This window comes from Equus quagga, chromosome 14 (genome assembly GCF_021613505.1).
Source record: "Equus quagga isolate Etosha38 chromosome 14, UCLA_HA_Equagga_1.0, whole genome shotgun sequence".
NCBI lineage: Eukaryota > Metazoa > Chordata > Mammalia > Perissodactyla > Equidae > Equus > Equus quagga.
Window position 1 is genome coordinate 13025839 of NC_060280.1, and position 16977 is coordinate 13042815.

Here is a 16977-nt window from a genome sequence, read left to right on the forward strand (position 1 = left end):
GAGAGGCAGGGCAACAATACAACAATGAGAATCAGATGGTAACTGTGTGATCCCAGTGTGCAGCAGCAGGCACTGAACTCCCCTGGTGTCAGGGAAGGCTTGTAGGAGGAGGTGACCTTGCACTGAGTCTTGAAGGATAGATAGAAGTTAGCCAGAGGGACAGGGAGACAGCCTTCAAGAAAAGGGAACAATGTGTGCAAAGACACTGAGGCACCACTAGAGCCAGGGTATCCATGAGGTAGCAGTGAAGCACGAGTCAGGGAACAAATAGAGGGTGTTGTTTGTCTTTATTCAGGAGGTAAGGGGAACTATCGGATGATTTGAAGGTGAGGAGTGACACAATTTGTAGGTTTAGAGATATTACAGGTAGCTGTGTGGAGGGAGCAGGTGGTTGGATACAGAGAAAGGATGACGACCTTAGAGGCTACTGCCATCATCCCAACGCAAATGGCTGTGGGAATGGAGAAGATGGCTGGAGCGATGATACGGGACGTAGAGTTGGCCTCTGACTGACAGGCAGTGAGGAAAGAGGCAGGATGACTTGCAGCATTTCTAAATGGTGCTACTGTTGGCATTTTAGTCGGGATAGGTTTTCATTGTGCAAAACAGTGTTGTTCAGCATCCTGAGCCCCTTGTCCACTAAATGATCCATAGTCATTGTGACTACAAAAATGTCACTGCCATTTTTCCAAATGCCCCTGGTTGAAAACCACAAAATGGTGGTTTCACTAACATGGGGGAAAAAAGAGGAGAAAGAGGGTGGGAAGTGTTCCATTTTGGAATATGTTGATTTAATGGTGCCTGGAGGATATCTTGGTGGAAGTGTCCTGTAAGCAGTTGAATCTAGGGATCCCGGCTCAAGAGAGTGGACAGCACTGGAGATAGCTTCGGGAGTCATACCCATGGCAGCAAATGAGCTTTCCCAGGGAGGATGTTATCATGAGAAGGGGCAGGTGGATGGTAGAACCTTGGGGACCATCTGTGTCTCATTTGATCTTGCAAGCTGGGGAGGACTGATAGTATCCTAGGGCCTACCGAGAAGGGGAAATTGAAGCTCAGCAAGAGCAAATATTTCCAAGTTTCTTTTTTATTTATTTTATTTACTTATTTTTGTGAGGAATATTAGCCATGAGCTAACATCTGCCACCACTGCTCTCTTTTGCTGAGGAAGATTGGCCCTGAGCTAATATCCATGCCCATCCTCCTCTGTTTTATATGTGGGACTCCTGCCACAGCCTGGCTTGATAAGTGGTGCATAGGTCTGTGCCCAGGATCCAAACTGGTGAACCCCAGGCCACCAAAATGGAGCACGTGAACTTAACCGCTGTGCCACTGGGCTGGCCCTTGACATTTCCAAGTTTCTCTTTTAATCAGTTTTGGCAGACTCTCTCCTTGGCCCAGCCAGTGTCCAGGTGAGGCTGGGGAGAAGTGGATTTTATCCCTTTTAGTTGAGGGCTCTTTAAATGTCTTGCTTTGTGGTCAGTTGGACCAAGTGTCTCAGTGACTGGCTGTTACTATCACTGCCTTACCTCATGTGCCAGTAAGGAGGCTCCTCACAATTTGCTTTTTCCCCTGCAGTGGCAGATTTTTCCTTGGCGCCCTCCGTGTCCTTGGTTCACTGATTAATAGACTCTTGAGGAATTGCAGGGAGGCGTTTAACATGCATCAGATACCATCACTAGCAGAGAAAGGGATCCACTGAGCGCTGTCTCTGCAGTCTGCATCCTTCCCCCGCCGACACAGTTTTACGCTGGGGAATTGAGTCTCGATCTGGAAGAGTGCCGTTTAAATGTGTGGTTCAGCGTCAGTGACGCGCAGCTGTCTACAAAGTGAGGAGTCAAGGAGGCTTTGCATCCCCATTTCCTTGACATTAGCTCCTTCAAAGGTAGGAGTCATTCCAGGTTAAAGATCGCCACCAAGTTCTGGGCTCTAACCTTCAGGCTTTCAGCCAGTACCCACACCAGGGTGTCGGGGCTTCCAGACAAGGATGTGGAGGGCTGGTGATTGATTTTCAGAGCATGGAGATTCTAGTAAGAATGGCTTGTTCTGTTAAGCCCTTACTTTGTACCAGTTTTCTTGTCCTGAAAATGTAAGGAGCTGGTTTTACCATGTCGTCTTCGTGGGGAAAAGTCCAACCTTTGATTCCAACTCTGGAGTCAATGGGCCTAGGTTTGAATCCTGGCTCTGTCCCTACCCAGCTGTGTAATCTTGCACAAACCCCTTAATTCTGCTCATCCTCAGTTTCCTCATCTGTAAAATGGAGATAATAGTACCTATTTCCTGGAATTATAATAAGGCATCGGATGTCTGCACGTGTCTAGAACGTGATACGGTGTGATATGATATGCTCACTGAACGTACTTTTATAGAGCTGTCTCTTTTATCGTATGTGGTTCTTCAGCCACCACCCCTCCTTTCTGCACACGCTTTTGGCTCTGTGCAGAAGTCTATTTAAGGATGTGGAGAGCTAGTAGGTTTTCTTTAGGGAGAGGGGACCGCCATAAGACCACTACCCTTATTCACCTCCTTGAAACCAGGCACTGTTTAGAAGTCTGTCACAAAGCCCACACTGGCAGTGTGGGGCTGTAACTGGAACCCAGTTCTAGCTCCAAACTCACACTCTTCCACTGTCTTTGATGCCTCTGCCCTGCCCATCCCCTCTGAGTCCTGCTTTGCCCCCAAATAACAAAAAAGAAGTGAAAGAAAGAAATGCTAGAATAAAACCAGAAAAGTCTGTCCAGATCTTCTGTCTGGACTCAGTGATTTGCTCACTGGAAAGTCCGGGTACTCTGTGTCTTGTGGGTCAGGCGCCTTCTTCCTGCCTTGTTCCTTACCCTGGGGTTCCCTTCCTGAATGGGCATCACTAGGAAGTTGAGAAGGAAACTGGGTTGGGTGGGGGTTTTCCTAAATCATCCCATTTTGCTCTTTCCTAGAAGTGAGATACACAGAGAGAGCCCCTCCCTGACCGGATGTCTGGAGTCTTTCTCCCTGCCGGGCCAGTTGCCCTGTGCGATTGGGCCTCTGGAGTCCCTTGGTTCTGTTAATACCATTGTTAGGAGACCCTCAGAGGGGCAGTTGGGAAATAGGCAGCCTTAGGTCGTCCCAAGCCGGCATGTGAGAAGACAGCTGTGGCAGTTGGAAGGGTGCCTAAACCAATTCAGGACAGCTTGGAGGCTGTAGGAGCAGCTGCAGGAGGCTCCTCCCACCGGAATGTGGCTGGGCTACTTTACCTCTCACACCCCGCCACAGCTTTACCTTTTGCGAACAAAGACCCCGTGCTTCAATTTCTCATGGACGTCACCTGGGCTCTGGGCACAGGTAACGTCAGATCTGTGTGCTGACACTTGACAGCACAGCCCTGGTTTATGGAGTAAAGTGCTAAATGTCGAGGTGTGTGTGGGTCATTCCATGCTGCACACCTGTGAGTGAGCTCATACTGCGGACTTTGTTCCTGTCTTGATTTCCTCCTTCCGCAGCTGCCCTGACCTCAAGGCAGCATGGGAAAAGTTACTAGCTGTGTTTCCCCCTTGTGGTGAGTATCAGAGAGTTACTGCCTCCCCTGTCGCCTCTTTTTCAGCTCTAACCATGTGGAAGTGACACAGAGAAAAGGAATCTAGTAGAGTAGCACCAGGCATCGGAGCTGGAAGGGCTGGCTCCCTGTGCTCATCATTGCCAACCTTTTCCCCTTATAAAGGTGAGGGGCCTGAGGCCCAGAGAGGGAAAGCCACTTGTTTGCCTCCCACTTGCCTGGTATTGTTGTTATTTACCTTGAACAAATTAAATGCCTGAAGTAGGGTGCCGGCAGGGGAGACATCAAGATGTAGGAAAAGAGTTTGGCTTCTGGACTTTGATTCCGACAGGAATCCTAAATCCTTCTGAAAAGTATGGCCTTGGACAAATGACTTAAGCCCTTTTAACCTTGGTTCCCTAAGATGATAATACCTTGCAGCGTTGAAGTGACCATTAGAGGTAATACGTGCAAGCAACCCAAGCAGTTATTCACAGTGGTAGGTGTTTAGGAAACAGTTACTGTTATTTTAACATAGTCCCAGTGGTTTGTTTAAGGTTACTGGCTCCATTGGACTATTAAAGCTGTATATCTAAAAGAAAAAGCTTGACATAGGAATTGTGAATCTCAGTGGAAGCTTCCTGTGAGAAGGGACTAAGGAATCTAACCCAGCTTCCACCGTGGGGCTGTGACCACCTGCTCCTGCGGCTGGCTCCTGGGAGTTGGGCCTAGCTTCTCAGCCATAGCTCTGTGCAGGGCCTTGTTTCTTTGTTTTCCCACCAAAATGTCACCTGATGCTTAGGAGCTCTTCATCCCACACATGTATTTCAGCAATCTCTTGACTTCCATAATTGCCAAATGGTGTGTTGGATGGATTAATAGATTCACGGAGCTAGAGAGGAGCATAAGGTCATCTTGGCAGATTGCAGGCCTGGGGTTTGTGTTCTTTCTTTAGCAACATCTTGCCAAATGGTATTTTGACCTGGGCTTGGAAAATTCCACCAACAGGATGCACCCGGGCAGTCTAGTGTTCAGAGGCCACTCTGTGACATCGTTGACACTTAATTCCTTGAAAAATATGCTTCCCAGTGACTCTATCCACTGATCCTAGTTCTACCATCCTGGTCCTCAGGGAACAAATCAAATTACTCTTCCTTACAAGAGCCCTTCGGAGATGACAACAATGGTCATGTGCCCTGCGTCTTCCCAGGCCATCAATCTCCAGTTTTTTCAGCAATGTGGCTTTGACCCATGGGTCCTCTTCACAGTTCTGGCTTGGCTCTCCTGGATGTGCTCCGGCTTTCCACTCTGGCCTGGAGGTGTGGTTATCAGAAGTGAACACAATATTTGAGTGGAGTCTGATCAGTTCAAAATAGAACATTTTTTACCTCCCTTGTTTTGGACTCTATACTACCATTAAGTGAGTCCCAAGGTCCTAGTGGTTTTGTGACAGCTTTTCCACAATGTTGACTGATTGGGTTTGTAGCAAATCAAAGCCACTGAATACAGACTCTGTGTTGTTTCTTAGGGCTGCCATAACTAGTTACCACAAACCTGTTGGCTTAAAACAACAGAAGTTTATCCTCTTACAGTTCTGGAGGCCAGAAGTCTGAAATTAATGTGCTGCAGGGTTGGCTCCTTTTGGAGGCTCTGAGGGAGAATCCATTCCATGTCTGTCTCTTGGCTTCTCGTGGTTGCTGGCAATCCTTGGCATTCCTTGGCTTATAGATGCGTCACTTCAGTCTTTGCCTCTGTCTTCAGGTGGCCTTGTCCCCTGCGTGTGTATTATATCCTAGTTGAATCCAAACCAACGACACTGGATTTCTATGCCAGGTCTTTTAACTGGATACAAGTATTCCCATCTCTAAAATATATTTTTCATGTTTGTTAGTGGAAATGAGTCACTGGAAGGTGGATTTTGAGACAGGTAATTAATTTTAAAACAATGTATGATTTTTTTTCATCATCCTTGTTTTCAGGAGCCTGGTGTTAATTTATGGTTAGTAATAACTATGCCCTTGAGAAGTTCTCTAGCCCTCTGAGATCTCAGTTTTCTCATCTCTAAAACAAAGAGATTGGATGAGGTGAGGTCTGTGTCATTTTCAGCTCTAAAACTCTTAATACTGTGATTTCTGGAAAGCAAGGATTATTAATAAACTATGTCTCAAATTGGCTTAATAAACTGATTTGAGAATTTATAGCTCTTGACTGAGAAAGCAGTATCATTCATGAGTCTGAAAAATGTGAAAAAGTGTATTGTTTGCTTTGTTCACCTTTAACAGGATATGGAGACCAAGCTATTAATAGCCTCATCCTTCTTGATTACTCACCTTTCAGGTGTAAGACACTATAGGATTGGCATCCGGTTGGCTCTCAAATATTTGTTACACGAATGATGAATATACTTATGTCACATATCATGGTTGGGGCTAAGTAATGCAATATCACTCAGGTCTGATCATCTAGTAATTATGGACCTTTTAAGATTCTTCCTGAATACCTAGTGGAAGCAATTATTTTTCAAAGATGGTAGCAACTTTTCCAAGTTGCTTTCTGGAGCAGTTTCCTTATCTGTGACGTGAGTGGCTGTTGAGGGCTGGACTCCAGGGCCTGTGCTCTAAACACCACAGTAGACGGTGCATTGTTCGGGTTGAGGGAGGTCTGTGATCTTGTTCTAGGCAGCACCTGGTCAATGCTTCTCTGTGGCAGGAGCCCCCGCCTGCTCTCAGTGGCCCTATGGGTGTCCATAAGGGGCTGCAGCCACTGGTACCTCTCTTCCTTTGGATTCTTTAGGGAGAGCACTGTTGGCGGTGCCTCTCTGGAATTTTCACTCTGTAGAAGAAACAGTCTGCTGGCTGTCTTGGGGCTCACTCTTCAGGAGACCCGTCAGGGAAGGCTGAGGGTAAGTCCACTCACCTTCAGTTGTTGGGAAGATTCTTCTAAGATTTTTTTTGTGAGAAGGAAAATTTTTGGTCTATTTTTGCCATCTTCTTTTAGCTCTTACTCTTCTGCAAGAAATCTTTGTTTTTTAAAACGGGTCTCCTTCCTAAAAGAGAGATCTTCTCCAGAATCAGTGGTAGTGGTACAGGGTAAGGGTTGCAAACTCAAATGTCTCCAGAGGCTTAGCAGATAAAAAAGCAGCCTGTGCTTGTGCTCTCCAACTTGTTTTTGGAATACTTGGTCCACTCCATTTATCTTGCCTTTTCCCAATTCTGGTTGAGATATAGGTACAAAGAAATTTCTCTCCTATAAGAAAATAAGAATGCAGGTGTGATGATAAATGACACTAGGAGTACACCCTCAACATGAGGAAGCAGTAGGGAGTGGTGGGGACTGCAGTGAACTAGAAGAGTCATGCCACCTCTCATGGGAGCCCAGAGTTGGCACAGTTTTTGTTTTTCCAAGATGAGCTGGATTTTTACATGAAATTTTCCCATTGTTAAACTTAGGCTCAATTTTTAAAATTTGTATGGCTCAAATAAAACTAATTTTGGGGATGAATTAAGTCATCAATTTGGAGCCTCTGAGACATGTTGGGGCAGGTTGGCATATGAGATGGGCTCCCAGGTCATCTCTGTCTCTGGGTTGGTCTGGTCTGGTGCAGGGGTCCTGGGGGAGCTGTGTGTGGAGGGGACTGCTTATGTTCATCCTTGCATTCGAATATGGAGGAGTCAAGATATGTAAAGTAAAAAGCAAGTTATAGAATTATATGTATGGTTTTATTCTATTTATGTGATTTTTTTCTAAAAAGATGTGTAGGGGCTGGCCCCATGGTGTAGTGGTTGAGTTCGGCACACTCTGCTTCGGCAGCCCAGGTTCACAGTTCAGTTCCCAGGCACGGACCTACACTACTCGTCAGCCATGCTGTGGTGGCAACCTGCATATAAAGTGGAGGAAGATGGGCACAGATGTTAGCTCAGGGCTAATCTTCCCCCAGCAAAAAAAGAGGAGGATTGGCAACAGATGTTAGCTCAGGGCTAATCCTCAGCAAAAAAAAAAAAAGTGTATGTAAAATTTTAAATTCATAAAAATTTCGTAAAGGCAGCAAACAAAAGCAAAGGATACACAAGAAACTGGTAAAGTTGTTGCCTCTGAGATTGACACTGAATTGGAAGCAAAAAAGGAAACTTCTGCTTTTTTAGTTTATACTCTTCTGTAACACATAGTGCTTAATTTTTGGGAGGCAAAATGAAAAGAGTTGTTGGGAAGTGTAATTGCTATATAAAGAGTGTAAGCCTTCAGTGCTGAGAGTATTGAGGAAGGAAGAAAGCAGAGTGGCCTGGAGTGATTAGGAAGGACTCCTGGAGGAGATGGGGCCTTGAAGATTGGGCAGAATTCATTAGGGAAGAGGACAGCCAGAGCCCAAAACCCAGGCGTAGGAAAGACAGGGTGACTCGGGGACTGGGGAACAGTTCAGTTTGGCAGGAGCTGGGGCTATAGGGACGTGGAGAGAGAGAAGGAGGCCTTAGCAGTGAGGAGCCATGGAGGGCATGTAACAGAACATAATGGACTGAGAGCTGTGCTTCAGCATGATCAATATGGCAACAAGGACGAGAAAGCGTGGAGGCAGGGCCACATGGTGAGAGCCTCTCACATGGCCTCGTGTGGCTCTCAGGTAGCTCTCACTGATCCCTGCTAGGGTGTTGCCTGGTGAACAGGGTGATGCCCCTACACCTGATGAATAAGCTCCTGCCACTTCCTGTTCCTCCTCTCCCAGGAGTGTGGGCTTTGGTAGCTTGCCAATCTCTGCCAGAGCTCGGTGTGGTTCCTGTACCTCTGAAGCCAGCATGTCTCCCCAGACGTTTCAGAGGTTCTCTAGAGCAACTGGCTATTGACTGAAGTGCAGCCACTCAGAACAAGCCCCTACTTTGGAGCTAGGCAGATCTGGGCTTGAATTCTGAGCTTGCCACTTACTGGTTCTGTGGTCTTAGGACGGCACTTGATCCCTTTGGGCCTCAATATTGCCGTTAAAAGGGGGATAATGTGATTGACCTTCTAGGGTTATTGTACGTAGCAGATTGATACTTCACAAATACATGTGCCTTGCTTTATATTATGGCACCCATTCTGACCTGTGGTTATTTATGTTTACATTACTTATAGTTAACATATAAAATATATATTTATTTGTATCTATTTATGACCATATCAGTTTATTCTGTTGGTTTGTAAGCTCCTATTTGGAGGGGATAATTATGTTCTAATCATTGTTTTACCCCAAAGCTCTCATAGTGCTAAGCACATAGTAGGGCTAAATAAATGGTGGCTGCATGGAGTTTGTGCTGTTAGACCTCATCCAGTCTTTACAGCAATTGACTTGGGATCAATTAGGATGTGTCTGTAGGCTGGGGCCTATCTCTTCTGTGGTTAAAGTAAGTTTTGTCAAATGTCCTTGTCAGATAACCTGTCAGGATGGCTTGTGACTTATTCATTCTTTCATTCTGCTGTGGCAGATCTATATTTCATGGGGCTCAATGTTTATGCAATTTGGGAGGCCTTCTTTAAAAATACATATAATTGCAGAAAGCATGTAAACACATTGCTAGGGCCCTTCTAGGGCTTGGAAGGGGCTTGTGAAAGTCAGGGGCCCTAGACTGTGAGCTTCATTAGTTTCACAGTAAGTCACCTCTGCACTTAAAGATTTATGGAACACTCCCTGCAGGCAGGAGCCAGAGTTAGAAAGGATGTGGAGATTTCTAAAAGGGAAAAAATGGTGGTAATGGATACAAATTTTAGTAAAACTGTTATCCCAAGTAGAGTCGGAATACAATCCCTGTGTTCTTTTTTTCATTCAACAAACATTATTGAGCACCTACTGCGTGCCAGGCACTATGTAGGCACTGGAACATCGCTTGAAAACAGAAGTCCCTGTCCCATGGAGCTTCTATTTCAGGTGGTCACCTGCCTTGTGACTTGTAGTCTCCATGTACCTACTTGCGGACTTGGAGAGCACCGGTGTTGATCTGTGGCTGTGGCGGTAAAGCCACAGGCAGTCAAGGCACCTCGAGGCCTTAGTTTCCCTTTCTAACCCCCTCCCCTTCTCCTTTCCGGGCCTCTTCTGGGAGTGAGAGCTGCATGGTTAATTTGATGCTGAGGGGACTTTAGCCATCCCAAGCAGTGCTGGAGGAATCATAGATTGTTACTGGGGGAATGGGTGGTGGTGGCTTGTAGCTGCTCAGCTCCTTCCCGGCTCTGACCATGTGCAATAGTGATAAAAGAGCCATCATTTCCCCACCAAAGCCTCAGCTTTGGGGCTGATTTCAGCCCCAGTGTGGCAGAACAAAACTGAGTGAGCACTTTCTTTTGACTCCAGAGCTCATAAGTAGAGGTGTTTCTTATGTCCTGCTTCTAGAGGGGCAGCCAACCCCACAGTCTCAAAGAAGAACAGAAGACTCGGGACCTCGGGGACACAAAGTGTGTGCCTCGCTGTTTACTCCCAGCCCGTATTCTCCTTGGCCACAGCGGGGCTGTGACTCAGAGCTGGAACTGTGTTCCTGCATCATTGCCAGATTTTGCATCGGGGGTGGGGAGGAAGGAGAATGAATGAGTAGGAGCAAGTGCCTGCTGAATTTGTAGCACCTTAGGAGGCAGCTGCTCCAGAACCAAAACTGAGAGAGAGCAGGCGGGCGGGCTGGCAGCCTCCGCTTCACAGGTGGCTGGGTCGCCCTCCCTGTGTGATCTGAACCGGAGTTTTCATAAGGCCAAGGCTGAGGAAGATGCAATCCTGAACATGGAGCTCAAGGAGAGAGTGAGTGTGTCTGCCACCTTTCCCGGCAAGAATGGGAGAGCAGGTTAGTCCTGTACTGGTTTCATAGGGGTTCAGTTTACTGCGATGTATTCTGATTCATGAAAGCCTAGTAATGACTGAGAGAAAGGGAGTTTTCAATGGCTTGGTTGGGAGCGCCTGCAGTTTAAAAAAAAAAAAACCCAGACAATCCAATTTAATTGGGAATAAATAGGACAAAAGTATCATTAACTACACCCCCCTGATGTCATTCCAAAGGATATTCTGTCGCCAAGTGAGAGGGGAGGACAGCTGTTCTGCCTCGTCCCTTTCTGCTTTCAATTATGTGTAGTGTTGTTACACTTCAGTCTGTGGCTCCGGCAGTAGTCTGAGATGAACCTCCGCGTCTTAAGCTGTTATAGCTGGGAGATACCTGAAACATCACCTGCTCCAGCCTTCTCATGTTACACTTGAGGAAGATGACTTATTGACGAGTATTAAACAGAAGCATAAAAGTGGGTGTTCTCTGAGGTCGAAAACGTTTCCCGTGAAGTTTTAAGTCTTTGGTGGAGTGTGTGTCCCCAGCTCAGCGCACCCTCCTGGGGGGCGGTTTTTCATGGGCAATACTTTCTGAACCATCAGGCTCGACCCAGTGAGGGACAGGAGTGTGGCTGAAGGAAGGTGCCTATTGATCTTAAGCCACTTTGCCTGGCAGGCAAGTTCTTTAAATAGAAGTTTAAACAGGAGGTTGAGTGTTGTGTCTTAACTCAAAAGGAAGAAAATGTGTTCTTGATCCGCTGTCCTACAGCAGGCTAATAATACTGGAGGTTGCAACATGGAAAAAGGCAAAGCAACTCTGTTAGAGTGGAGCTTTAGAGCTAGCAAAAGGAAAATATGAGGCACTGAAGCTTGAGTGTCTGCTGTAGGCCAGGCACATTATCAGTGCTCTTCATAACAACCTTGCAGGGTTGGAATTGTCTTCTCTTTCTCCAGATAAGGAAGCCAGCACTCGGAAAGGTCACTAACTCGTTCAAGGTCGTGCACCGCCGCTGTGCGGCAGAGCTGGGCTTTGAACTCCAGTCTCTGTGACTCTGAGCAGCCTTGGGTTCATGCTCTGCAGGCCTCATGTGGCCCCTCCAGATGGAGAGCCTCACCCCCTCATCGGACAGATGAGGAAACTAAGACCCAGAGAGGCTGAGTCTTTGTTTGGGGGCGTGGAACTGGTTGGTAGTAACAAAGCTGGCACCTCAACTCCTATTACATTGCTTCCCTGCCAGCTTCCTTTAAAAAAGTTAGGGGAGGGGAGGCTCTCTGGGTTTGATGTCCTCATTCTATCAGGAGTTTGGCTTTAATCTTTTCATGTTTATTGAGGTCCTGTGAAGCCAAAATTAAAACTATTAAAACTTGGTATCAACCAAGTAGCAATCTTAAATTCTGGAAGAAGACGACTTTGTAGCAAACTCCGGTTTACAGACGGGTTTGTGGGTTACTGGGTCAGAAGAGGTAATTTATGAAATGAGTTGGCCACTGAATGGATCTGAAAACATCTGGAGAGCCTAATGAAAGAAAGAGCTTTTCAAGTCATGCTGGAAGACTTCAGTCTGTTAAATCTAGAGTTTGGAGAGGACAGACTTCCCTCTTTGCAAGATATGAGAGCTTTAAGTTCGCTCAGTTAATTTTGTGACTCTCTTATGCCTGGCTCTGTCTGTGCCAGGCTCTGCCCCTTTTGGCACCTTTGGGGAGGAAAGCCGTTTCTGACTTCCCCTCCAGGAGGTGGGTCTGGGGTTTGGCTGGATTTCAGTGTCTCTGCCTGGTTGGGTGTGTGTGTGAGTCAGATGTGGACAGTGTGGGAGTGCGGAAGGCCCTTCCTTGGTCTGTGCCGTGCTCCCCAGGGCTGGTGGAGTCTCCTAGCCTAGGTGTAGGATCCTTTATCAGGCCTCCCCTGCCTCCCCAACTCTCTGGGGGATCTGTGATACCTTGGGCTGCTGAAGTCAGACAATGAGATGGGTTCTGCACAGCCTCTCCCTGAAGGTGACATGTGTTTGTGCTCAGGCTGTTGAGATAAAGGAGTTCAAGTGCCTGCACCATGGATGTTACTGTTCTGTGATGCAGGAGATACAAGAGAAATAAGTGAGTGACTGCTCCCAGCCCTCCAGGGACTTAGGATCCTACTGTAGGTAGAGGTGAGGGGGAGGAGAACAAACATATGAAATAGGCAGAGAGCAGTATGAAAAAGGGTATAATCAGTCACCAAATTGTAGGTTTCACACCAAATACTCTCCCAGTTCACAAAAGGGAGATACAGGTGATGCTTGTATTATCCTCCTGCATGTTTTTAATCACTCAGTAATTTCCTCTCGGGTGTTTGCATTCCATTCTTTGATTCTCTCTGTTGATATAGTAACTCTCCTTTGCAGGGATGGGGGAAGTTACAGGGGAGGGCTAATTTCTCCAAATTATATTGTAATACAGCTGGGAGAGAGCCAAGGATGAAGCTTTCTTGGCATGTTGGTGTCTCGTTCTTCCTTTGGCTGTAAGAGCAGAAGCCACCACCTTCTGCTGGCTTATGACCCTTTAGGTTCTTGTCTCTTTGTTACCTGAATCCAGACGTCTGTAGGGTTACCTGGCCTGTTTGGAGGCATGGCCTCAATTTAAGGTAGGAGTCTCCTTAGTTGTTTCTCATTCATTCGTTCAGCAAGTATTACAGTGCCAGACACTGTTATAGGCTGATAATAGCAGTCAAAAGACGGGCAAGGTGCTTGCTCTCCTGGAATACACATATTAGTCAGGGAGACTGACAGTAATCAAACACATCCATAAGTAAGAAAAATAACAGTAATAATTAAAATAGGGTGACAAGATATGAAGTGACTGGGAGCCTACTTCAGTGGGTGGCTGGGAAGGACTCTGAGAAGGTGATAATTCTGCTGTGGTCTTAATGATGGAGAACCAGTTATGAGAGGATCGGGGAAAGAGCTAGTACAAGGGTTGTTAAGTAGGAAAGAGCTCAGTGACCAAGCAGCAGAAAGGAGGCCCGTGTAGCTGGGACAGGATGGGGAAGCAGGAGAGTGGTACAGGAAGAGGATGGAGCTGAGCAGGGCCAGATCATCTAGGATCTCGTACGCCAAGGTAAGGAGCTTGAATTTTATTCTTTCTGTGTGATGCGGAGCTGTTGAGGGTTTAAAGGAGGAGTGTGATGTGATCTGACTTACGTTTTAAAAGATCAGTTAGGCTGCCATTGAGGAGAATGGGTGGTACGGAGCCCGGGGTGGGAGCAGGAAGAGCAGTTAGGAGGCTGTTGCAGTGTCTTATCAAGAGATGACTGGGGTGGTGGCCATAGAGATGGAGGAAGTGGATGAATTCAGCGTAGACTGAGGCCACAGGACTTGCTAAGATTACTGTATGTGGAGGTTAAGGTAAAGCCAGGAGTGGAGGATGACTCCATGTTGTTGGATAGCGATGCTGTTAGTGGAAATAGGGAAGCCTGGAGAAGGAGTATCAGGTTTGGTGGGACTTGGGGGAGGAGGCTCATTGTGCTTTAGCCCTGTTAAAATTTAGATGCCCGTAGTCATAGCCATAGTCAAGGCACAGTCAGGTTCAGCAAACGTTAATTGAGTACTTTCTGTATGCCAGGCATTGTGTGAGGCTCTTGCATATATGTTCCTTCATTTTACCCTCACAACAACCTTTTAGAAGGATATTATTATTATTCCCTATTTGCAAATGGAAGAGCTGGGGCTCAGAGAGGTGAGGTGGCTTGCTTTAGTTTGACCCCAGATCTTCTGACTCCAGGGCCCTGGGCTGACTTGATGCTCAGGGTGGATATTCAGGGAGGCTGGTTAGTGGCTGTGTTCATGGCTTTCACTTGGAGAGAGGATGGGGGACCATATGTTGGCTCATCAAGGCCTGACTCCCATGCTTCTGGAAGAAGGGCCTCTCAGAGTAACGCCCATGTGAAGCAAGCTGTTGAAAGTCTTGACGTTTTCGAAGTAGTGCAAGCTCCAAAGATCACTTGAATAAGATCCTCAGCCCCCTTAGGAAATGCCATGTGAACAATGGTGACGTTTTGCACTAAATGAGCAGTTTTGTAAAAGTGTTAAGTAGAATAAAACAAAAAGAGCTTAACAAATGTTGAGGGACTGTGGAGATGCTGTCCCAGCTCTTGGTTGCCACCTCTTTACTCTGCAGCCCAAGTGGGAACTAAAGAAGACAGGGAGGCAATTTCTTTGGTTCTTGGGTTTCAGTTATCAATTTTGGGACCTAAGCAGGAGCATTATTAAGTTACCTAGAATCCTTGGTTTTCTTAAGACATTGGGAATTAGAATAAAGATAGTGAGTGCCTTAACAAGCCTGGAGGCAGTGCTGAACATGGCTTCAGGCCTGCAAGGTGACTCTTCTCCAATATTCTGGGAGCTGCCTTGAGGAGCTGAAAGGTCCAGAGTGGCAAGTGCTGCCAAGCATACCAGTGAGAAGAGCCTTGATAGAGTCCCTCCTTAGGCTTTGGGGCCGGATACCCTCCTTACACTTGAAGCTGTTTCTTCTCCTCTTTATAGCACAGGCCAGATAAGAGCTGGTGCTGACAGAGCAGATCTGTCACACTCTCAGGATACCAATACCACCCCTGTCAGAAGACCTGATTTATCAGGATGCTCTGACCTCCACTCTTGAGCACCATTCACATAACTCCAGAACTTCTCCCCGTGCCCCCCAAAATTGCCGTGCTAAGTAATTGGAACATTTATGTTTAACCAACCAGAATCGCTGCTCAAATTATAGTCAAAATCTATATGAATGGAAAATTAATCTTGCAAAAATGTTACGAGAAACTGTAGGACCTGTTTATATTTTGACTGGCCCTGTCTGGGGTTGTAGGTGGGCTCTTCCTTATGTTGAGCTCAAATCCGTCTCCAGTTCTTCCTGGTCCTCACTCTGTCCCCTTATGAAGTCTCTTGGGTTTGCTGTCAGACTTCTTTAGGGCATAACCCAAGTCCTTCCTGGCCCAGGGCTTGTGAAGATGTGCTTACTTCCAGGGATGATTACCCAGGGCCCACCTTCACAGGGATCATCCTTCCCTGCCACCTTCCATCCGTGATCCCTGGTCTTCTCCTAGGTGAGGTTGGCTGCCCATTAACTTGGAGGGGCTGCTCCTGGGAGGAAGAGCGGGGCCTGGGAATAAAGGCTAGGTTGTTTCAGCTCATTTGCCAAGTTACTTTCTCAGTAGTCTGAAGAGAAATAGAAGCCCTTGTATGGAGGAGAGAGAGTTTCTGTGCTCATTGAAACCAGCCACCTGGCTCCCAGCCGGGCCATCTCCATCACTCCCAAGAAACAAGGTGGCAATTCAGGTTTAAGAACAGGTATTTCAGGGGATTTGTCTGTGCCTGCTAAATGCGTCTTAGGATGGGGTGGTAGGACATGAGATTCTTCATGAGTTTTAGAAAATCAGGAAATGGAGCAGGCTGGGGCTTTTGAGCTGAGGGGCCAGGATAGCAGATAAAGTCGGAGGACTTTGTGGTCTCCAAGTGAGTGTGGGGATCCAGTGTTTGATAGGCAGCCTTGGTTTGGAGGGTGAGTCTGGAGTAGTGGGAAGAGATCAGAAGGGTGGCGGTGTGCAGGAACACAGGAGTTGATTGTTGTTGTGGGCAAGTCATCTGCCCTTTCTGGGCCTTGTGTGATGACACATAGCCTACCCTACTATTTGGGAAGGTTGAATGAAATAGCTGAAGGACCCAACTCTTCTTCTTTTGCTCAAAAAGTGCTGAACCAGAAGCTCTGCCATTAGCAAGCTGGGTGAGTTTGATCAGAAATGATCAGATCTGAAGACCTCAGTATTCAGGAGACATTAATCTGGTTCATCTCTTTTCTCTTTTCTCAATGTATGTGTCCTATTTTTAAATTTAGTGTTCCAATAGCATGCTATAACCCACTTACTCAGTTTCCTTGTGAGTAACATGGGGATAAAAATATCTGCCCTGCCTACCTCAGTGGGTACTTGGGAGGGTCGGATACGATGATGAATGTGACTGCACTTAGAGCTTTCTGTAAATGCAGGAAATGGTGGTGATGATGCTGTGGTTGATAACATTTTTGGCAAAAAGGGCAGGCAGCATCCATATTAGGGAAGAAGGGTTGGGGAGCTGCCTCTAGGTCTGATCAAATGACAGCTATATTTTTGTCCACTTTTAAAAACTATCCTCCTCCTAATGTTAGAATGTAAAATTCGTCTTAGGGCCTATACCTTCCAGCTCAGAATTCTTTTACCCAAGACTCGGAGCTTATGTAAGCTGGTACGAGTTGGGTGTGGTGAGCCCAGGAGTTGTTTTTAAGGTTGTGCAGCGTATATGAAGTGGTTGCTGGATGCTGGATGCTGCTCCAGGCGTGTAGAAGATGTGCTCTTTGCCTTCACTTACTAGAGATCCACCAAGCTGACCTTGTGATAAGACCCAAGGCTGTTTGGGGGCTCCTGAGTGCCATACAGATGATGTTATTCAGAACTTTGGCCCTGGGCCCAAGGGGAAGGAGAGAAGGAGGAGTAACAGTGGGTATGCTGTTTTGCTGATGCTTTGTCTGTAGGGTTTTCTGATCATGGCCGGGAAGCTGCCAGCCCCGCAGACTCCTAAGGGAAGGGACAGCAGGTTATCATGCAAAGAGCATTGAATTTAGAAATAGAAGACCTGGATTCATGTCCAATCATTACTTGTTGATGAAGTTGTCTTGAACAAGTCACTTAACCTCTCTGATCCATTTC

General features: G+C 46.7%; 1 protein-coding gene across 9 annotated transcripts in view; it reads left to right on the plus strand.

The window, feature by feature from the left end:
• The window catches only part of PLEKHA7 (pleckstrin homology domain containing A7), a 125354-nt gene that overhangs the window by 24533 nt on the left and 83844 nt on the right, over positions 1 to 16977 (plus strand). Inside the window, exon 1 of one of the 9 annotated variants that reach the window (XM_046638170.1) lies at positions 3261 to 3532. The exons of 4 other annotated variants lie outside the window; for them this stretch is intronic. In XM_046638170.1, the coding sequence (XP_046494126.1) occupies positions 3498 to 3532 (35 nt within the window). In that variant the 5' untranslated portion in view covers positions 3261 to 3497. Of the gene's footprint in view, positions 1 to 3260; positions 3533 to 10102; positions 10300 to 12734; positions 13362 to 15687; positions 15752 to 15780; positions 16020 to 16977 lie in introns of those variants that run through there. 4 more of the 9 variants (XM_046638174.1, XM_046638176.1, XM_046638177.1 and 1 more) reach the window with 4 other exon arrangements.